Here is a 24,028-nt window from a genome sequence, read left to right on the forward strand (position 1 = left end):
AAACCATCTTTGAAAAGATTTATTTGCACTGGGATAAAAAAGATCCATTGGATCTGGTTTTTTCCATACAACTATTTTCAGAACAAGAGTCTTCATATTGTGGTGTGCCCCTTATCTGTACCGAGTCAGTACCAGCAGACAAGTTAATTCCAACTTGTTTCTGAAAAGGATGAAATAGAAATATACTGTTCATCCTAATCAATGTCCCATTTTATCTGGCTTCATAACTGATCATTCTAGATATCAGATGTTATTCTAACTACAGATACTATTAGAAGGGATCATTCACATTTTTACTGAGTTTAAGCCAATTTTTTATGTACACTATAATTTTCTTTCAGGCTGAATAGAAAAACATCTGTCCTCATGAAGTAATTTCACTGTAGCTAACATACCAAGTTAAATGAAGGAAATACATCGATTTTTGTAAACCAAAAAATTAAGAGGTAACCTTTAGTAACCATTTAGAAACCCCATCTTTTAAAGCATATATAGATACTATCATTCAAATTTCCCATTTTTCCTTTTGTGAGTAGCAAGCCAAAAGCCATAGAAAGTACCTGCTGTAGTCCTTCAGTCCCATAAGCAGCCCTCATTTCTTCTAGTTCTCTGTTTAGCTCTTCAATCTCATGTTGTTTCCCAGCCAATTCATTTTCCATCATCTCTAGATGGGTCTGACTATACTGTGCACTTTGTTCAGAGTAAGAATCATCAACACCGAATTCTTCTTCCTGTATCAATTCAAAGTTTTAAATAATTCAGGACTAGCAACACTTCTCAGAAAAAAGAATTCAAATACTAAATTCCACAGCAAAATCCACTTTAAAACATCACTCATCTCCAGGAAATTTGCTGCTATGGCAACATACTTTGCTGTACATCCGGTATGTACCTTTTTAAAAGCATACACAGGGTATCTGAAAATTTTGCTTTGAGTGTTACATAAAAAGTGGCTAACTTATTAAACATTGAAAGCACTGAAAAATTACACAGAAAAAAGAAGTACATGCAGGAAAAAATCTGTTAGTAAGCCTGGTCTTAAATAGTAAAAAACATTAGTATTATGAATAGTTTTAAATACTGTACCCTCAATAAATTTGTAGGCTTTCCTGTTTTCACCAAAAAACTGCAACCATTTACCTGTATAAAAACAATTTTCTGATATATTATGATCTTAGAACTTTATTTACCTAACAATATTATTTCTACTAAATGTGCTTGTATCTTTTATATCTAGGAAAAATGTTCTATTGACAAAAATACAGTAATTAAATATAACAAGTATCTAAAAAGAATATTACCATCATTTCAAATGTTAATCATTCCTCAAACACAAGTGCTTTTAATGCAAAAGACAATATCCTACAGGTTTTCACAGAAGTAAATTAAAGTTCTAAATGCAGTTTCCATTTGGTCTTCAGAAAGGTAACTCTAAATCTCAAGTTACCAAATTCTCTTCTATGAAATGCTTTCTCAACATCATTTAAACAGCTGTTTGAAGTAAGCCCTATTCATTTTCAAATAAAACTATTTACTGCCATAATTTTCTTAAGAGGTTGGTAAACAAGCTAAGTGAAAATAAGGGACAGGAAGAGGAGCATAACACTGCCTCAACAACTTCCTCCTCTGGTGAGAATACTACTGATATTCATGCCAACTCTGACAGACCAGGGAGGTTTAACATATCACTACTTGTCTCTATAATACCTTATAGTAAGAGAAAGATGGATGACGGAATATGTCTACAGGTTTATCTAGTAGGAAATTAATTTCAGATCAATTAATCCACTTAATAATTCCTTCTTTTCCACTAATTAGTACAAAAACCAATTCCAACCTGCTCATATCTTAATTATTACAGTTCTATGTTAACAAAACCTAAGGTAATGAAACTGTTACTGTAAAAGTATGTAAGATGGAATACAGAATTAGGATCAGATCTATGGAAGCCTTAATACTTTAAAAAGTGACAATCTTGGGGACATAGCTCAGTAGTGGAGACTTATCTAGTATGTGCAAGGCCCTAGGTTCAATCCCTTGCTAAGAAAAGAAGGCAAGGAGAGAGAGACAGGGAGGGAGCACAGGAGGGACAAAGCAAGCAAGCTAATTACATATACAGAGTTCTTTATCACAGTTGGATTATTTCTGAAAAACAAAATCACACACACAAAAAAAAGAAGAAAGAAAAAACTTTTAAGGTAACACATTACTACTGATAGTTTTCTAGTGAAAACTATCAGAATGCAGGTTTACTCTTATTGAATTATTAATATCAAGTCACTTGTAAATTTTTACTTTGAAGTAATAGTATAATAAAATGGATGTTTATATATTTATCTCTATATTAAGCAAAGGATATTCCTTTAGGTTATGTTATTAGTATTATTTATATGTCATCCACTTATAATAATTAGTTGTACCTAATACACACAATTACTCAGCAGTTTAACTCTTCTCCAATTTGGTCAAGCAAATTTTACGATGTCCGTCAGTCAGGTGGTCAAGCTGGTTTGAAGGTATTTTTTTTGGTCATCAGACAGCCCACTGTAGAGTTTTCTCTAAATGCCACTCTATGTTGGCTGTCAACGCATATATGTTTGTTGTAACGCAGGAGGGTGAAGACACAAGCATGTAGAAGATTGTCAATCTTATTTTTGCTTGCTTTCATGAGCTTGTAGAGGTTTTCAAATTTCCTGTTGCTTTCCTCTGTTTTCTTCTCATTCTCATCTTTGGTTATGGGCTAACCTTCCTGGCTAACCAACACTGGTTTCTCTCCATCAAACTCCGGGAGCTGCCCAACACAGGACTTACCAACAGGCCCAGTCATATATACCATCTCAAAGTACCACTTTTGTAGTTGGTCCTCAAAAGAGTCACACGGTTTTTGTTATTGCTGGTGATGTAACAGATGGACTTCTGCAACTCATACAGAGACATACTGTGACATAAGAATCATCTTACCTCTAGATTGAAAGGCATGACAGCACAGCAAATCATAAAGGTATTGCAGTTATCGGAACTGTCCAGGATTACAAGTTTTAGATTTTGCAGAAAATACCTCATAGAATTTCTTGTACTTCTCTTTATATTCTGTCAGCTCAAAGAGTTCAAGGTACTTCCTAAGAATTTTGGCAAGTAACTTCCATGAATGATTGTGCTCTGGTGGAGCATTGTGGGAGATATTCAGGACCAGGTCCTCAGAATCACCCATACTAAGGATGAAGCTGAAATATGATGACATCAATTCATCACAGCTGAAATACAGTATCAATTCACTACTGTTCATGATGAACACAATAGATGGCGTCTGATGTTCTTCTTGTTCTGAAGTCAAACAGAGCCTGCCAAGGGATGATTAGCAAGCAATACCTTGAATTCCAACTGACCTTCTACAGAAAAGTGCCTGACTGCCAGCTGGTTTTCCCACTCAGTGATAAGGCTCTTGCAGAAATCTTCGCACTCCTGAATGATGTCATCATGGTTTCCCACCCAAATGGGCTTAGTATTATTCAGTTTTTCCTGATCGATGTATTTCTCCTTACTCCTCTCTGTTATCCTGTACTGATCCTTTCCCACTGTCATCTTCCTCATCTGAGCCCACATCTTTAATGTGGGCTTTGCCTTACCATCCTTAACTTCCTCTTCTTTGACATCTTTTTCTTCTTCGGCCTTGTCATCACAGATTTCCTTCTCCCAAATTTTCTCCAAATAAAAGGTAACAAGATATCCTGCGAATAGCAACTGCTTTCACCACTTCTTTGAACTAGTACTCTTCCAAATACTCTTTCTGGTCTTTAAGGTAAAGGACCATCTTCGTATCCTAGCCAATAGGCTGGAAGAAGTTGGCAAATATAATGAAGGATGCCCCAGCAGAAGACTCTCAGGAATACTCTTCATCATCACTTTGCTTTATGATCGCAACCACTTTTTCTCCCACTAGACAGGCACAAAAAAAGTCAAAACCAAACTGCCTGTCATTACTTTTCTTGTTGCTGAGACAAAATACCCAAAAACCCCAAGTTAACATAGGAAAGGTTTATTTAACTTACGGTTTATATAGGTTTCAGTCTATAATTAGCCGGCTCCAAGGCTAGGTAACACATGACAGAAGGGCAACAGTTCATGGCAGAGGAAAACAGTAAAAGCAACAAGTGAAGGCTAGAAAGCCTCTTTCTGTCCCTTATGTTGTACCCAGTCTACCGAGATTAGGGCAATGTCAATCCAATCAGTGGACTGATCCAGATATCACTCACCCTGAATCCCAGCACCCTTAATCCTGGCATTGCAATGCCAATCAATTACACACTCTAGATTCAGCCTCTGAAAAAACACTGTGACCACATGAGGCTTGGGGCAGGGGGCATCTAGATCTAAATCAGTAACATTGCTCAGCCACAAAGCTCTATGCACCAGTCTAAAGAGTTTCCATAAATGCTTCAGCACCAGACTTGGCAGTAACTCATTATGTATGAAGTCAGTCTTGTTCACGCTAATGCCTGTGTCTACCAAAGTCAGGATGCATTCCAAAGGGTTAGGGATGATATCAATTTTTAGCTCTTTGCCATTGTCCCATTCAGAAAGGTCTTTTAGACTACCACTGGAAATCTTATCAAAAGCATCAGGAGCAGTAAAGATGATTTCCTGAAGGAAAACAACTTTGTTGGAGTAGAAGATATTAATAATAAGAGACATGAGTTGAAAATACTGTCTTAAAAGCAAAAGTCTCTACATCTTTCTCCCCATTGTGTCAGGTGTCTACAAGGGAAAAGGCAGCAAATACTAGAGAGTAGGGTACACCCAAACTCTGCAATCTGTGTATGACACAGGAGGGATGCTCAAGACACCCCTTTTAGTTCCATGTTAGCTTTTAAATCACTGTTTTTCCCTAAGTTTAAGGCTGTTAATTGTTGTGACCATGATTGAAAAGAAAAAATATTTCAGGCTACATCTTATTGTATCTTTCCTGAAATTTATTTGAAAAACATGTGTATGTATACATATTTATTTCTATGTATTCATGCATACAACTACATATATGAAACTATACATATATAAGTAAAACATATTTCTTGCCAAGGGCCAAAGTCAATGAGTACGATAAATGCTATTCTAAATTTTATCTCCAGTGCTTATATTTAAATTCTATTTGTACCTTACTTCAAAACATATATTTACTAGGTGACACAGATACATAATTTCAATACAGTTTTTGGACTTCATAATCCCCATCTCTTATTCATTTTAAAACACTTAAGCCAAAATGGTCTTATTTTAATATGAATTTCCAATATTATTATATTGCGTAAAGAAAAACTGACAATTACTACATTAAACTGCACAATCTGTATTATTAAAATTAAAATTTTGCTGTGATACTTTTGTGAGAAAATGACTGTATGAATTTTAGCTAAATTTTCTGAGGATGTATGGAATAGTTTAACCTACAGCCAACTGACATATAATAAAATTTCACTTTCCTATAAAGGAAAAACAGATTTTTGTAGAGTTTTGAAGTATTTCAAGGCATCTAACACTTTAATGAAGAAACACAATTTGTAAGAATTAAGGCACTTATTAAGACAAGAGATTAAAAAAATAAAGATTCGTCCCATAGGGGTAACAATTTATTTAACACTGGTTAAATGTTTTCTTGACAACTTATTAACTAACCATCCAACTTTTAAATATATTATACTTCTAAAGTGTCACAGTTTTTGCTCTCATTATTGATATAAAACTGTAATGGGAACATGAAGGATTTTTTTGTATTAAAAACCTATAGTACATTGAGATTTATGTAATATACTAAGTTGCATTCAAAGTAGAAAAACAATAAATAAGATCCAAAAGGTATTGTGAAAGGGAAAGAAACTGCACAAAAGGAAAGAACAACTGGGATGGGGAAAAAGAAAAAAGAAGAGAAATACACACAGAGACACATGTGCACACACACACACACACACACAAGATAGCTAAGATAACTGTACTACTAATTCTATTAGTTCATAGAAACTTTTTAAAATCTGTTTTGCATGCCTGTATCTTGTAATCTGAGCAACTATTTCAAAGATAACAATATGCAATATAGTGACCGTTAATTTTATAATAATCTTGTTTTGAAATCTTGAATCATTTTTATTGTTTTGTTTTCGCTTATCCTCTTTAAAATAAAATTAAAAATCTAAAAAAATAAAAAAGAAAGAAAGAAACATTCAGAGTAGGGAATAGTTTTCCATATCCTCTAAATCTGGACCAAAGGTCAGCCCACGACAATCTGCGCCAAGAATCGGGCCTCAGAGAAGCTGGACATCCAGGGCACCATGCAGTGGATTAGGGGCGGATCAGCAATGATAACAGAATTGGTACGGGGTAGAGATTAAGCAAGTTGGACACATAAAGAACAGAACAAGATGGTGGAACAGTAAGCAGCAGAGTAAACAGCCTCTCTGAGAAAAACAGTCCAGATGCTGGAACACAGCATTCTGGAGAAGACAAGAAGGAAAGAAGTGAGTCCCCTCAACCCAAGAAGAAACTATAGTAAGAAATGAAACCCACAGAGAGCATTAAAAAAAGGAAACAAAACAAAACAAAACAAAAAAACCAGAAGAAGGCAGGAGATGGCGGTGTTTTCACTCAGAGCCGGACCCACTGTGCGTGCGAGAAGCGCTGCTGTAACCTAGGGATGCACAGTCACAGGGAAGCTGGTGACTGGTAAGCCTGAAGGCTTCGGCAGGGAGATGTGGTGGCAGAGGGAAGCAGCAGACTAGAGAACTGCCCTGGCTAGCAGAGAGTGTGGGAGACTCAGTCCTTCCATGTGAGTGTGAGTGATGCCATTTTGGAGTTGAGCAGGATAAGCCCCAAGCAGACTGTTGCAAATTATTTGGACCGAGTCCCACCCCTGTATGCAGTCCAACAGCCATCATCCAGGTTTCCATAAAGCTATCCTCAACCAGCTTGGTCTGCCCTGCACATACTTTGTGTACTTTAACAAGGCAACCCTGCACATGCTTTATGTGGTGAAGGCTCCCTGCTGTTAACCAGCCTGGGAGGAAAGAAGCAGCCTGCCCTGCCCCTGCTTGCACTCCAGGAGCCACCAGCAGGCTGGGAAAAGCGGCAAACAGCCCTATACCAGCACACCCAATGGTCAACAACAGATATCTCTAGCCTGCATGGGCTAGAAAAGGCAATCTCACTTCAGAAAAATTGTAGCAAACACAGGAAATGCTGGGGATCCCAATACATACTTGTTCGTAAGGAACTAGGAACATGACAAGAGAAAGAAACAAAAGGCAGTCTCTGGCCTCCAACTCAAGCAGTACTGGTCCAGAAGATGTAAACATGGAAAAGATCAGGAGTGGCCTACCTACAGTTTCTGAAGCAACAGCAACTGAAATAAAGAAATAGCTTCAAGAGGCTATTAAAGAACTTAGAACAGAAATACTATCCCAAATAAAAGAAAAAATGTGAAACATAAAAGAACTACTAAATACCTCTAAAGATATAGTTGGAAGAACAGAGGAGCATAGAATAATGAGGGAAACCGTCAATAAAGAATATTTAAAAAAAAAACCTAGAATACATGAAACAGATTCAAAGAGATTACCAGGAAATTAAAAATGCCATTGAGGGGCTGGGGGTTTAGCTCAGCGGCATAAGCGCCTGCCCTGAAAGCAGGCAGTTGTGAGTTCGATCCCCGGTACCGATAAAAAGGAAAAAGACAAAAAAAAAAAAAAAAAAAAAAAAAGTGGAAAAAAAATGCCATTGAAAGCTGGCAAAATTGCATGAAAGAAACTAAGGACAGACTATCAAACCTTGAAGACAGGTTTGCAGCTAGCAATTGTGAAAGGAAAGATCTCTTAAAAATAACAAGGAACCAGGAAGTAACAATACAAAGGCTACAAGATGACAAGAGGAAGTATAACTTAAGAATGAAAAAGCAGGGGTAAACACAAAGAAATACAAAGGTTATTTACAGAAATAATTAAAGAAAACTTCTCAAGCATAGGAAAAGGAAATGATATTCAGGTAAGTGAGGCATACAGAACACCAGCCAGCTATAACCAAAACAGATCTACACCCAGACATATAATAATCAAGATCCCAGAAATGCAACACAAGAACAGAATATTAAAAGCTGTCAGAGAAAAGAAAAAGATGGACTATAAAGGAAAACACATCAGAATCATGACAGACTTCGTGAGACAAACCATCAAATCAAAAAGAGCTTGGAGGGAAGTATTCCAAGTCCTGAAAGAAAACCTCCAATCCAGATTGATGTACCATACAAAACTATCTTTCAAAATTAATGGAGAAACAAGATGCTTCTGGGACAAAGAGGAACTGGGAGAGTTCATGACCACCATACCAACCCTACAAAAAATACTAAAGGACATTCTAGAGAGAGAAAAAAAAAAAGGCCATGGTTTCAGGAACAATGGCAGAGGGGGCTCACTGAACGGGCCAGACATCAGAATGAAGGGGAAAAGTAGACAACCAACAGCAGAAAAAAGCATAGCAGAGGAGGCACAGCCATAGCAGAGGAGGTTGGCCATAATCACTAATACAGATGGCTGTGATTCACCAATGAAAAGAAACACAGGCAGAGTGGGTCAGGAGATAGGGTCCATCAATATGCTTTATATAAGAAATACATTTAACTCGAAAGGGAGTTTATAGACTGAAAGTCAAAGATGAGCAAACAATGCTGTATGTGACAGGGAACCACAAAAAAGTGGGGACAGCTTGCCCATCAGCTGCAGATTGGTTAGAAAGCCATGACACTTTTATATAATGGAAAACTACTCAGCTATAAAGAAAGAAAACCTTGAGGCTCTTGTAGGTAAATGGATATAACTTGAGGTCATGCTTAGTGGTAAAAAGGTTCAGAACCACTTAGGTGAATAGTTGCCTCCCTAATAAAACTAAAGGAGTTAGTGTGATACAAAATGTACAATACATCCTGTGAAAGTGAAAGGGGAGGAATTGTCTAAGAAGGGAAGGCGGTGGCCATTGTTAATCTATTATCATGATTTGAAACCCATATTGTTTTCATTGTTCTGTTTAGTTTGGTTTTATTCTGTTTTCAGTTTGTCTACTTGTATTACATTTGATGGCATGGACAGCTATTCCAAAGATAGCAGGATATAATATGGCAACCATTTTTGATTTCCTATTAACTTGATCTGAAGCTCTGTACTGCTTTCACCACTTTATTTTGACTGATTTTATTCTATTCTGTTTTGTTTGATAATATAGGCAACTACTTTGAAGACAGTAAGATCCACTACAAAACCCTAAATAAATAAATAAATACATCTGGACCAAAGAAATGACAATCATAGCTAAGACAATCAGGTAACAGTATGGCATATAGTTACTGGTCACAAATAAAGAAGGTATTTCCTAAAGATGCCAATGTCAGTTTTATAGTTTGTTACCTAAACTGAAAATCCTATTGAAATATTAATTTCAATAAACAAGTGTTCATGACAATCTAACAATTGACGCATTTATAAAAAGCATTACTCAAAAAGTCTGACATAAAACTTTACTGTGGTAAATATGATTATCTTGTAATTGTGACGTATTATGGAAACCAAGCGTTGAACATTTTCCCAGGAACTAAAACAGGTCCTCTATCTAAAATGGACCAAACTGGTTCAAACCAACTGTTTGAACTATTCAAACAGTTAAAACCTTAGCTAACAACTAAAAAAGAATACAGTAATAAAACATAATCTTCAGATTTTCTAATGGTTTACATTACATTGATTATATTTTAAAAATACACTAGAAGCATACACATTTGCAAGAAATAAAGTATAAACAATAATTTCAATAATATAAAATATCAATTTTATTTATGAAATTTGAAATTATGTTAGTCTTACCTCTGAACTGTAATCATCTGCTGTGGTTGAAATTTCACTTTCTGGCTAAAATAAAAATAAAAACCAATTATAACTTTTTCCCTATTAAACACCAACCTTTACTAATATTAAGACATTACTGTTACTAGTCTATGATAGAAACCTCAGATAAAATACCATTAAAAGACTAGTAAAATGACCTTTAAAATTTTCATTTGATTATGAATTACAAGTACCAAATAAAACATGAACTATATCACTAGACATTTTTCACAACTTTCACACAGGTCTTGTGTATAGTAGATATCATTTGTATGCCCAAAGCATCAAATAAGACACTATTCCTCTAATCCTTGTATCTCCTTTAAAAAGTCATTAAAATGCTGTCAGAAAAACTTCAATTTCTTCAAAAGAACCATCAGATCTTGATATTAAAAAGTATTTACTTTAAAGAACATAACAATCATTATTGTAAAAACACATTTGCAGCTTTCAAAGCACTCTGAAAGGTAACTGTACTTTACTATTATATCCTTGGGATTTGCGCATGAAATCCATAGCTTTTCCAAACATTCCTCAGCTAAGAAGTAGTAGAACGAATTCTGATTCTCTTTGCTTTCAAAATTACTTTCATTTTCCATCACATCTAACCCAAGAATCTCACTTTACTAGTAAGGAAAGTAAGACCTGGATATTTTCCTCTTTTATTCAACAAGTATTAATTGTCATTTGTCTATTCTCATTTACACCTATGGAAGTGTCATTCAGCATTCAAGATTAAGTTCGAAGTCTGCTTCTCTATGAAGTAATAACTGATAGAACAAAAACTGCTGATGGAACAGAAACAAGCGAGGCTCTTCTCCAAAATTCTGTAACAGTGGCTAACTCATTAGGCCCTCCTTTAAAACTAAAATTTTTCATGACACAAACCTCACATTAAATGATTAAGTCAGAAGTGCAGTAGAAATTGTGCTGAGAATAAAATGGCTAAGCAAACAGTTGTTGCATTCAAAGTGCTAAACCTACACTGAAGAATCCCACAAATACTGGTTTTCTATGCAATAGTAAATAATGTACCTTCAAGCCACATCACATATCAAAGTTGCCCAGTCACTTTATTTAAAATGCCCAGGTAAAAACTATGCTATACACAAAGAAAAAGGAGTATGTGGCATATATACAAGAAAAACAATGGTCAATAGAAACTGTCTTTGAAAAAACACAAACTGAAATCAATAGACACAGACTTAAAACCAGCTATTTTTAAATATTGTATTGTATAGTTAAGTAACTAAAAGAAATAATGTCTACAAAAACTGAAGAAAATTGTTAAGAACTATGCCATACTAAATAGAGAACAATAAACGAAACAAATTATAAAAACCAAAGGGAAATTCTGGAATTGATAAAGAAAATAACAAAAAAAAGACATGAAAAAACTCATTATAGAGAATAATGATCTAATGATTTGAACAGAAGAATCAGTAAAACTCAAGTGAAAACAACTAAAATGAACTTTTCTGAACTCTAGAGAGAGGAATGTATATGAAGTCATGAAAAGAATTCAATATTTAAAATGACTGAAATTATGTTTTCTAACATCTTCTATCTTCTATAGTAACAGTTTTTGTACTAGTTATCAATAGACACAGAAAAGGCATCTAACAAAACTCAATATTCCTTTATAATAAATACAATGAATAAATCAGGACTAGAAAGAACTCAATCTGACAAAAGGCAATATATACATATATATTAACATATGAGCTAATACTCAAGATAGAAACCTGAATGCATTCCTCTAATATGAGAAACAATACTGTGCAGACTAAGACCAAGGTACACTGTTCAAACTTATAACATATCTTCACTCTTCCTGTACAGTACACTTTTTATAATATGGTAATTTCTGCTGATGGTAATGCACATACAATACTGCAACTTTATGTTATTATACATTATAGTACCTCACATAAGAGTTATGCAAATAAAAGCAAATTCATCATTTTGGAATTTTCTTTGACCATTTCTTTGTTCTGACTTTTGTAATGTATATATACATAATGTATATATACAATATACAGCTCCTCATTTAGTGATCAATATACTTTACAATCTATTGAAGGAACTTAACTTGGTCATTAAACAAGATATTTCTATAATCAAAAAATAAAGATAAAATAATCTACAGCCAAGTGCAGTGGTACATGCTTGTAATCCCCACACTTGGGAGGCAGAGGCAAAAGGATCACTATGAGTTTGAGGCTAGGTTGGGCTACAAAGTAAGTTCAAAGCCAGCCTGAACTGCATAGCAAAAAGACAAATAAAATAAGTAAATAAATTTATTTTTTAAAAAAAGAAAAAAAAACAATACACACAAAAACAATAAAATTCTCAGAAATAAAATAGCAATAAAATCTTAGGAATACATTTAATGAAATAAGTACAAGATTTATGCACTTAAAACTACAAAATAAAATTGAAAGAAATTCAAGGTGGACCAAATAAATTATACAACAGATTGGAAGACATTAATATAACACTATTCTTCAAATTCATCTACATATTCAACCTAATTTCTGTCAAAGTTCCTGCTTTTATCTATATGCTACATATCTGTAGTCCCAACTACCTAGAAACCTTCACCAATCACATAGACAAAACTGAGTTGCACTTTTGCAAAGCACTGTTGCACTTTTTAGTACCATGTGGATAGCTGATAATGTAGCTCTGTGTGAATACACTGTGTATCTTATCTGCCTTCCCCACTAAACTAATTTTTCTAAAGGGGAAGACTGTCAGACTCATCAACATAGTGTTGGTGCTCCAGCTTTGGTGTATTGCAGTTGCTCAATTAATATTTATATAATTAAGCTTGCAAAATTCACTCTCAGAAATTGATTACTAAATATTTTAGATGTTCAGTTACTATAATACTGATACTTACAGACACAAAAATCACAAACAAATTGCATGAGGTGCTAGTAACTATTTTCCACTTAGAATTACAATGATGAGAAATCTGTATGTATACTTACTTCAAGAGAGAAGACCTGCTCAGGCTTGATTATTTCCCCACTGTGCAGAGTTCTCTTTATTGTGGATTCGGGAGTCAAGACTGATCCTACTCCCTGAGAACTATTTATGTACATCTCATCACTCTGTGGTTGATCAATATTCAAACTGTGCACATCATGTTTACTGCTTGAGGTTTTTCTTTTTTTTTTCTGCTTCCTGGGAGGATTCTGCCCATCAGATTGAGCTTTTCTCTGACGAAACTGGGCAAGCTACAGAAAACAAAACACAGTACAACATTTCCTTTTTAAAATGCCAATCTCAAGTTGACAGCCTTCAACAACTGTATATATCTGGCTTGAATTTTAAGAACATTACACTTAAAGGCATAGGTAAATTCTGGAAAACTATAACCATAATAACTTTGGTGTATTTCTGGATTTGAAATTACATTTAATTTCCTTTTCTGATGCTATAAATTTTCTAACTTTTATATGAAACAAATATTACCAACAATTTATAAATTTAATTTGCACTCATAATCACGTTAAAAGGAGAAAGATAAAAAAGACCATGTATAAGTTCCTTTATGCCTTAAAAAAGAGGAAATATACAACCTAGACCTATTACAATTACTAGACCTATCACAAAAGACTGTATGCCAATAAATTTTTATTACACAAAGTATTAAAGTAATCCTGTTAATGATGCTAATGTTAACTATCTGATTACTAAATAACATACAGTATAATGTATATTTATATAGATGATAGTATGCAGAAATGTTTTATTCACTTAGTATTTAACTCATAACAGAAATAGCTAATTATCAGCCTCACAGAAAATAAAAACATGTAGCATTTAATTTTTTCCTAGTTATGCAGCCACTAACCCGTTATTCCAACTTGTGTCTGCTTGTGAAACAGGTGCAAGAACAGTTGTTTCTAGTTGCATATTATTAAACTCTTGGAATGCACTTAAACCACTTTGAAGGATAACAGATTCATTCTTAAAAATAAGCTAACTGGACTACTAGTAAATATACTATCTGTAAATAGAATCAGAAGTGTAGGTAATAAAAAAAACTTAAAAATAGAAAAAAAATCTGAGAGTGACAGCAATGCCAAAAAATATTCATAATAATGACACTCAATGTTTACATCCAATTTCAGAAACTTCTTCAAATAGATTGTCACATTAGGATATATTTAGACAGGAGAACATACGAAGGCAAAGATTAAAATTTTGTTTAAAATTCAAAATCTGTCAAAATACATATTTAATATTTATTCAATGTATAATACATAGCCAATAATAAAACATTAAAAAAAGACTCTGAGACAACCGTATCCATGACTATATGAACCCAGTAAATAAAAAGACAGTAAAAAGCGAATGAAAAGAATGGTTCTATTATAGCATTTAAATCATATCTAAAGATGAAATTATAAAAAGTTTTATGTTTATATTGATTATATGAAATTGTATTTTTTTTTGAACATGAAACAAAAAGTAAATTCCATGGTGGCAAAGACTTTTGTTCACTTCTACATATTCAAGCCTAGAATGATAATAAATATATGTTAAATAAAAAAGGGTACTTTACCTTTTATAGGGAAGTTACTATACAGCAATAGTTTTAAGGAGCTCCATAAAAACTGACAACTAAGATGATAAAGAGATATATCTAATTCTTCTTTGTAAAAAAAGTCCATGATTTCAAAATTAAAATTAACCATTATCAGTTAGGCATGATGGCACACACCTGTAATCTTAGTACTCAAGAGGCTGAGGCAGGAAGATTGCTGTGAGTTCAAGGCTACATAGTAAGCTCAAGGGGAGCCTGAACTACATAGTAAGACCCTGTCTCAAAAAAAAAAAATAAAGAGAGAAAATTATTTAAAATAATCTCTCAGTATAATCTCCCTCTTCCACCAAGAAAAAAACAAAAATAAAACTTTTAAATTCTCAGGAAAATAGTATCACAATAGCTTTCTGTTCTAGATAAAAATGTGAGGGAAGGTACAGATCATATCACATATTCCAATTCTTATAGCTATTTAAGTCACTTTTATTTTAAAGCTGAAAAATGGCAAGCCAGTAAATAAGCAAAAACTCAGATAACCATCTGATTCTGAAATAATGCACTTTTAAATTACTGAGAAAACATTTATTCTAAAACATGCTGAAAATTCAGACTACAGCCATCTGTGTTTGCCATTTGGAAGCCAATTATAAAAATGCTAACATATGCAGGGACAGAAATAGTTGCAAGATTTACTGGAAAGATAGTATGGTCACATACATTTGCCTTTCAAAATTGGTTCAGATCCCAAGCAAGTGTCTTATCTTGACAAGAAGATGACTAAATAGTCATAAATAAGAATTTATTCCTTAAACTCAAGATTTATATTATAAATGATCATTCTTAACAGAAAAATGAATTTCAAAATGTATGAAAACATGCCAAGTTTTTATAATGTCCCTTCCAAAAAAAACCTAATTGAAATCTGTGTAGGTTTTTGCATGTTCACCAAGTGTTTACAAAGTGCCAGGCACTGTACTAGAAATGAGTCACAATCTGTCATCCCACATAAGGACTTTTTAGTCTAGACTAGCTTGTAATTCACCAGCTGTGAGAAATAAAGGTTAAAAGAGCACAATTTCTTAAATTCAGTCATTCAATGTATATGGAAGTAGTACAAAAAACTGTCTTGTCCTAATTTTTTCAAAGGTTTTCCCAAAGAGATGTGGTTGCACAGTTTTCTCTCTGTGAAGGACATAATTTAGCACAGGTCAGTTAGTAAGTACGTAGTTCATTTATTCAACATTTATTGACTGTTCATAACATGCCAGGTGTGTGCTAAGGCAGGGCATACCAATGAATAAAACAGATGCAAACTCAGCTCCCATGAGCTGTAATCAGATAGGAAAATCAAATTTAAAACACGGTTAAACACAAACATCTAATTTCAAGTGATAAAAAGTGTTTAAATAAAAAGCCAGACATGGTGGCAACTCTTGTAATCCCAGCACTCAGAAGGCTGAGGCAGGAGGCTCACTGCAAGTCTGAGGCCAGCCTGGGCTACAAAGGTCAGCCTGAACTGCATAGGAAGACTGTCTCAAAAAGACAAACCAAAACAAACAAACAAAAAAAACCCACAAGCATTAAGAGAACCTACAACAGAAAGACAATTTGGATAGAGATATGAGAATATGCTAGAAAACATTTATTGAGAAAAGAGCTGGGATACAAAGAATAAATTACCTACCTAAAATAATAATTAGTAGATATTGAAAACAACATCCAACTTTCTATTATACAGCTGGTTTGGCATTGCCATCTCTACCTCTTCAGATGTACAGAAAATAAAGCTGGATTTTAAGAAACTGATATAGTTGTCTAAAATATCATCCAGGGCCAGGGATATAGCTCAGAGGCATAAATGCCTGCCTGACAAGTACAAGGTCCTGCATTTAAATCCCAGTACCAAAAATAAATAAATAAATAGATAAAATACCCAAAAAACTCATTGTATTGAAGGTTCGGTTGCTAGCTTATTAGAAGACAGAACTTAATTGAATGAGACAGGTCTCGGAGAGGTGAGGGACTCTGAAGGGACTATGACAAAACTCCTGTTTGTCATAGTGATTTTTAAAAATATGTATCTAGTGAGAACTCTACTAGACCAAATAAATTTAGGAACTAATTTATAGGAACTAATCCTATAAATTTTTTGTCACATACAAACTGATGTACAGGCAAACAAAGCTCATCTGTAAAGCAAGGTGTATAAAATATTACGAACTGAGAAAATAAATGGTGGAGAGAACAGCATGAATTTCTGATGTCTTAAAATTTCTGTGAGATCAAATATACTCTTGTTCTTCCTTGGAAATCTCTTCATCTTTACCCTCTGATCTCTCTTTCCCTTACCTAATTTCAGTTTTTGTTTGGAACAAAGGTGTTCTACCAGAATGAAATACCTTATATTGAGTTACTATGGTCCGTATTTTATATTCTTAAAAACTGATGGTTTTACTGTTTAATTTGTATAACTGTAATGTATACCTGCCACCTTGTGGCAGCATACCAATTTCAATATTGAAATGATAACGATTCATGTTTCTGGAAAACTTTTGATAGTCTAACAATGTTGTAAGTACTTTTATAGTTAGCTAAGTCCTCACAATTCCCCAAGAAAAGGCAGGTACATATATTTTTGTTTTTGTTTTTGTTTTGAGACAGGATCTCATTACGCAGTTCAGACTGGACTCCAGCTCACTATGTAACCCAGGCTGGGTTCCAACCCATGGTGATCCTCCTGTCAGCCTTCCAACTGCTGAGCTTATAGGCATGTACAACCATGCCTGGCTTTATTGTTATTCTGATTTAAGGATGCAAAACAGAAGTACAGAAAGGTTAAGTAACTTCTTAACGTCATAAAGTATTTGCAGACCCACAATTTGATCCTAGATGGTCTGGTTTAGTGTAGCCTCGTATCTATTACAATTACATCGCTTTTCACAACAGAATCTGTGAAAAATTCCATCCAGATGAATCATAAAGAACTTCTCATATAACATATCCAAAACTGATTCTATAATCTTACCTAAAGTAAAAATGAAACCACTTCTCTTTATTTTTCTATCTTAGTTAGCAATAACATCTTTTTCTCCATTGTTCTCTCCTTACGAAGTTTTGCCAATTTTATTCTCTCTCCATTTTTTTTTCTTTTTCTTTCTTTTCTGAGGCAGTCTCGCTATGCAGTTCAGGCTGGCCTTGAACTTTTTGTAGCCCAGGCTGGCCTCCAACTCGAAGCAATCCTCCTGCCTCAGCCTTCCAAGTGCAATGTGCCATGACATCTGGCTGTGTACATTTCTTGATCTATCTCTACTACTATTCCTATTTCAACATCTCTCACATGTACTACTTCAGGAGCCTTCTAATTGATTTTGTCCTCTTCAATATATCCTTCATAAAGCTCATAAACTGACTTAACAGAAATCTCTTTATGTATCACTGAGAAGTGAATTTTTAAAATTTTAAGTTTAAATAAATAAAATGTAAATCTATGTAACCACATTACTCTTAGTTTAAAAATTCATCAAGGCCAGGAATTTAGTACAGCAGCATAAGCGCCTGCTTGGCAAGAGTAAGGTTGTACGTTCGATCCCTGGTACAAATAAATAAATAAATAAATACATCCCATAACCCACAGCAAAAAATTCAATCTCCTTAACGTCAGATTTAAGATGCAACCCCATTCTCAGCCTTATTTCAACCATACTCTTTGTATTGCTTTATACTTCAATAATACCAGACCTTTGTATACCTTCTCCTGAAGGAAATCAAACTCTTTCATACCTCTACGCTTTATCTATCTTGTCTTACTCTCCTAAAAATTCTATTCATTTCTTCCTTTTTATCTGCCTAATTCCTCTCCATCTTTCAAAGATTCCTTCAGTGATCATCCACCCCAGAAGTCTCTGACAATCAAAATGGAATAAGATATCCCTCTTTCACAGATCCAAAATTACGCTAAGAATTTTATATTTATGATTAACTGTTTATATTTCTGCCTACTATGTCTGGAAGATTCCATGTCATTCACATCCTACATTCTAATACAGTGCCAAACAAGCAGTAAGTGCACAAGTATTATCTACCAAATGCGTAAAATGAGTAAATAAATGGTTCTCTATATTCTACTATGAATACTTAACTTACCATGTCATGGATGGTTTTTTTATTCTGTCAGAATGTGAAAACAGTAGGAGCAGACAATGACTTTCTCTCTTAATTTCTAACAACTTGCATAAAGCAGTGACTCAAATAAACAGAAATGAATAAATCAAAAACTGAAAAGAACTGGGTACAGTAACATAACCAAAGGAATATTTTAAGAATAATCTAATGGGGGCTGGGGATTTAGCTCAGCGGCATAAGTGCCTGCCTTGCAAGCAGGTCGCCGTGAGTTCGATCCCCAGTATTGGTAAAAACGAAAAAGACAAAAAAAAAAAAAAAAAAAAGAATAATCTAATGTTGGTATGTAATAAGAATATTATTTAAGAATAATCTAATGTTGGTATGGAAATATGAATAGAGGTGAAGCAATATGGCATAAGATGAGGTGAGTCTAATTTTTCTGGGTTGTAGTATGAGAACAGAAAGAAAAAGGTAAGCACAAGGCAAAATCTGAATTAAAAATTAATTCTGTTTGGGTTTGGTTATGATTACAAAGAATAAAGGAAAATAATCAGAATTATTCAAAGGATTTTTTATCACAATACTCTCTTAGGTATAAACTATTGTGCCTAGAAAATAGGAGGCCACATGAGATCTGAAAAAATATACTTACATTAAACAATTTAAAAATGCAGATACTAGAAAAAATAAGTTTAGGTGGCTCCTCCGTTTTAAGATTAAAATAATGAGACTTGTTAAAAAATTTTTAAGAGAGAAAAAAAGGAAATATAAAAAAACAAAGCAATAAAACAGTACAAATAATACAGAATTTCAAGGAAAAAAATACAGTAAGATATCACTAGTTAACAGGTTACGTATTGTCATCTTTGAAATAGTTGTCCAAATTATAAAATTAAAGCATGTAAAGTGAACATTCATACATGAGATTGCAGACAGTGTCGATCAATGATCCAACAGAAGTTCAGTAATAAGGATTTCCACCCTACACACTCAAACATACATGCAGTTATATCCCTTAGATCACCTTCCTTTCCTCTCTTTTTAATAACAATTACACTTTTTGGTTTTTTTTACTCCCACAATTCTTATTGTTTTTTTTTTTTTTTTTTTTGGAGAGAATAAAATCTAACGTGGCTAAACAAAACAGGAGACTTGTTAAAATTTTATTTCATCCTTTCAGTTTATAAACATGTATTCTCAACTAAAAGTAAATCTCAATTATATTCTTCCTCAAACCTATTTTTTAAATTATTATTGGTTGTTTCAAGAGGAAAAGTGAAGTGGGGTGTGGTGGTATATGCCTATAATCCTAACACTCAGAAGGCTGAAGAGTCTGAAGCCAGCCTATGCTACACAGTGAGTTCAAAGCCAGCCTCAACTACATAGCAAAAGAGTATGTCTCAAAAAAGAAAAAAGAAAGAGGAGAAATGAAATCATTAGAAACACTTAGACTTGTGTTTTAATTATGAAAGGAATCTATGAAAATTAAAATTAAATATCAGTTTGACAAGTATAGAAGCTTTCATACCACACATTTCTATAAATTGTGAATATAAAGTAGAATTTCTCTAATTTTCAGCCAAAACTCTCCATTTCACATATAAACTCCCTTCCAGTAGACATCTGCTACTATATTTTTTACATTTTCCAATACTTTGCCCATTGGAGGGTCTATTAACTTGACTCAACAAATCAACATATACGAGTAGTCAATACAATATAAATGACGTGGAAATTAACTGTGATTACTTCTCCAAGCCTATGGCAATTTCCAGCAAGTCCTGCACACACTGACACATTAAATTTGGTTCCTGATACATATGAAGAACTAATATTTTAGGAGGCCACATGAGAATAGTTGGTTCTTATTCCTATCTTTCCTGGGGAAATAACTAATAAAGCAATATCAACCTGAATAAAAATGAGACTTCCCTGAGGAATAAGTAATCACACAGCCTGCGACAAACAATCATTAGCAAACAAAGAATTCTGGGATGTGTTCAATATCAAGAACTAGAAGGCCTACTAGCAAGGATGAGGCCCTGCATTCGATTCTAAGAGACAGAGAGACAGTGATGGAAATGGAGAGACAGAGACAGCCAGACAAATTTTATATTGTTAAGTTTTCAGAGATCTGTAAATAAGAGCAGCTATGCAATCAATACAATTTATAAAGTCAAAGTTAGAGACTGGACTTTGTAAAGTTTAGTGTAGTTTTAAAAGTCAAAGTAACTCCTTAAGTTTTAAGAAATGATCTCTTTAAAATGGGAAAAACACGTAAGCAAACATTAGTTATCCAGAAACTTTTAGACCACATAAAAATCTAATGAACAATAAACCAACAAAAGGAATCATAACCCAGAGAGCAACTGAAAACAAACACTAGATTGCTCATGTAATAAAAAGAAATTTCTTTCCACAGATTTAAATAAATAACCTAGTCAAAACCACTCCTGGAACAAAGCTAAATTTTTCAGTAGTCAAAATATTTAGTACTTCTGAACAGTATTAAACCCTTGTGCAAATCAAACAATGCTTTACATAGTGCAGCCTGATGGCATTCTGTATCATAAGTTGTATTTTGATGACAAGGATCACAAAAAAATAAAAGGAGAATCCACACTGCAACAAAAATATTTTACACTGGTGAAACATACACAGGTCTATTATGTTCACTTACAAAAATGACATGACTTTTCATTGCTGAAAATAATTTTTTCTTAACTCATAGTGGATATAGATTGGTAATGTCCCTTTGGCCACCTGCTTGCACTTGTAAACCAGCTCGTCGTGGAATGGAATGACTCACTAGCCCATACAAACACAAAAAATATCAAACTTTAGTATCACACTGTAATCAATTTACCAAAAACTACCACTCAAAAGAAGAAAATTTATATTTTGGTAGCCCAGAAAACCTGAAAAACAAAACAAAAACAAACAAAAAAGATGGAAGATAGCCCTACTGGAAAGGTATTTGCTTCTGTCTGTACTTGTCTTACAGATGAATACGTAAAGTCTCTCCCAGCTCTCGTGTGTGTATATTATGCTATATTACATTCATATATTAATAATTCATATAATAATAATATATAGAACAAGTTAGTGACAATTGCATTGAAAATGGGCGAAGAATTTTAATAAAGATTTTTCCAAGGAAGATCTACAAATGACTAACAAGCATATGAAAAGATGCTCAGTATGATCAGTCAGGAAAATACACATTAAAAGTATAATGAGATCTACTTTACATCCATGAGAACAGCTACAACAAAAGACCCAGAAAATACAAATGTTGGTGAAACTGGAATCCTCATACATTATTAATGGGAATGTAAAATGGTATAGCCACTTTAAAAAACAGATTGGTGATTCCTCAAAAAGTTAACACAGAATTGCCATCCAATTCGGTAGTTCAACTGCCAAGTGAAATGAACAGGTACTCAAATAATTGCTTACAAATGTTCAGTGCAGTCTACTCAAAAATGACAGAAGTTGGAAAAAAACTAAAATACTATCAATAGAGAACAGTACAAACCTATTGTGGTTTCTACACACATTAAGATATTATTCAGCCATAAAAGGAAATTGTCAATACATACTACACTAAGTGAGAGCAGTCAGAGGTACGCAAGTCATATATTGTATGATTTCACTTACATGAACTATCAAGAACAGTGATGAATTATTTAGAGCAAACCTTTTAGAGATTAAGTACCCAAAGTGCAACCCAAAACCCACTTATTTATCACAAAGTGCCAATGCTGCAATTAAGCCTGAATATTGAGATTTTGTTTAGAAAAAATTCATATATTAACATCTTTTGTCAAAAGAAAAGCAAATAACATGGACGCCGTAGATTCTCCACCACTGATCTAAAGTAAATCCATAGAAATAAAAAGTAAACTGGTGGCTGAGGGAGGAGTGAACCAAAAATATGGACAGTTTTATTTTAGGATAATAAAATTTTTTGGAGTTAAACAGAAGTAGTGGCTGCATAACACTGGCTTATGACACTGAACTGTTCGCTTTTAAACTGTTAATTTTTGTTATGTGAATCACACACCAATTCAAAATATAATAGCTTCTCTAGAGTTTTATAATTTCAGCACTCAAAAAGTTCTCTATCATTTCACTTCAAAACACAAATTGTTATCCATGTACTATAGTATGTTAGAATTAGTCCCATAAAGAAGGTACAGAATTTGCAAAATTTTAAATAAATGCTAAGTAAAAGTGCATAGCTGCAGTTGTAGGCATTCAAAACTGTCTGTTAAACAAATTAAGAAATAAATGTTTCCAAAGTCACAGAGGTTGTTCTACAATGTAGCCAACTAGCAGTATTATAAATACCCATATTGTGTATCTGTCTTTCTACCTCTCTCTCTCTCCCTGCCAACACAACCTTCATAAATAAACTTTCAAGATTTTAGTAGCTTTTCAAATTAAATTTTTTAAAGATGCTAATCAATTAAGTCAATGCCTGATTTTAATTTCAGAGGACTCACACTAAGAAACAAATGATACAATAATATCTAATAATTTACTCTTAGAATTTTCTAGGTGCCATATTGGAAGGAATTAACTTATATTTTAAAAATCAGTAGTGTATAACTCTCTTTATAAACTTTCTTATTTATAAAAATAATACATATTTTTTAAAAACAATTTTTTCCAATTCCCTGAATTTATCATACCTTTCCTTGTTTGTCAGTTTCCTATTTTTGTTGTGTTACTATTCAACAAAGTTTATGGTGTTCTGTCAGTGAAACTAACAGCTGAAAAGAGGAAGTTGATTTAAAAAAAGATGAGCTACATCCAAGGGACTGTATGGAAGATCGGGGCAGAAGTGTTTCAAACAAAAACATCGCTTCACTGTCTCTTATCACCTCTCCAGCTCCTGCCATTTTTTTTTTAATTTTCCTCAGAAATTTTTCTTTAATACTATATATATTTCAAGAAACATGTCCTGCCCATTCTTTCCTCCATTTTCTCTCTCTCTAAACATAATGCTTTATTTTGATTTGTTTTCTTTCAGCAAACACAGAAGGTGATAAATCAGTTTTAAAACAGCAATGAACAAATGTATAAATATTGATGAAGGTCTCAAACTACCACATCCACTTTGAAAACTCACATGTAGATATTAAAACAAATGAGAAAGTTTAAAAGAAAACAGGGATGCAGAGTGGCTTTCTTAGTTGTAGAACAATGTATCTACAATATTCAAAGAACAATTTTACACCATAATTAATGTTGGCTGTCACGGTAATTGAAGAGTCTCTCTATCAATAACCTAATATAGAAATGGCAAACCTTTTAGAGATGAGAGCCCAAACTGTAACCCAAACCTATTTTCATATTGCAAAGTACCAAAACTGCAATTAAATCTAAATACTGAGGTTTCAGTTTAGAAAAAAAACAACCCATACAC

At 33.6% G+C, this 24,028-nt stretch overlaps 1 protein-coding gene across 8 annotated transcripts in view; it reads right to left on the minus strand.

The window, feature by feature from the left end:
* The window catches only part of Akap9 (A-kinase anchoring protein 9), a 163,484-nt gene that overhangs the window by 131,188 nt on the left and 8,268 nt on the right, over positions 1-24,028 (minus strand). For 6 of the 8 annotated variants that reach the window (XM_063242921.1, XM_063242902.1, XM_063242926.1 and 3 more), the window contains exons 2-5: positions 12,908-13,156; positions 9,891-9,935; positions 1,087-1,140; positions 561-731 (exon numbers count right to left, since the gene is read on the minus strand). In XM_063242921.1, the coding sequence (XP_063098991.1) occupies positions 561-731; positions 1,087-1,140; positions 9,891-9,935; positions 12,908-13,156 (519 nt within the window). The remainder of the gene's footprint in view (positions 1-560; positions 732-1,086; positions 1,141-9,890; positions 9,936-12,907; positions 13,157-24,028) is intronic. The other 2 variants (XM_063242911.1, XM_063242936.1) reach the window with 1 other exon arrangement.

This window comes from Cavia porcellus, unplaced genomic scaffold (genome assembly GCF_034190915.1).
Source record: "Cavia porcellus strain 051 isolate PalLab524CR breed Dunkin Hartley unplaced genomic scaffold, mCavPor4.1 scaffold_2, whole genome shotgun sequence".
NCBI lineage: Eukaryota > Metazoa > Chordata > Mammalia > Rodentia > Caviidae > Cavia > Cavia porcellus.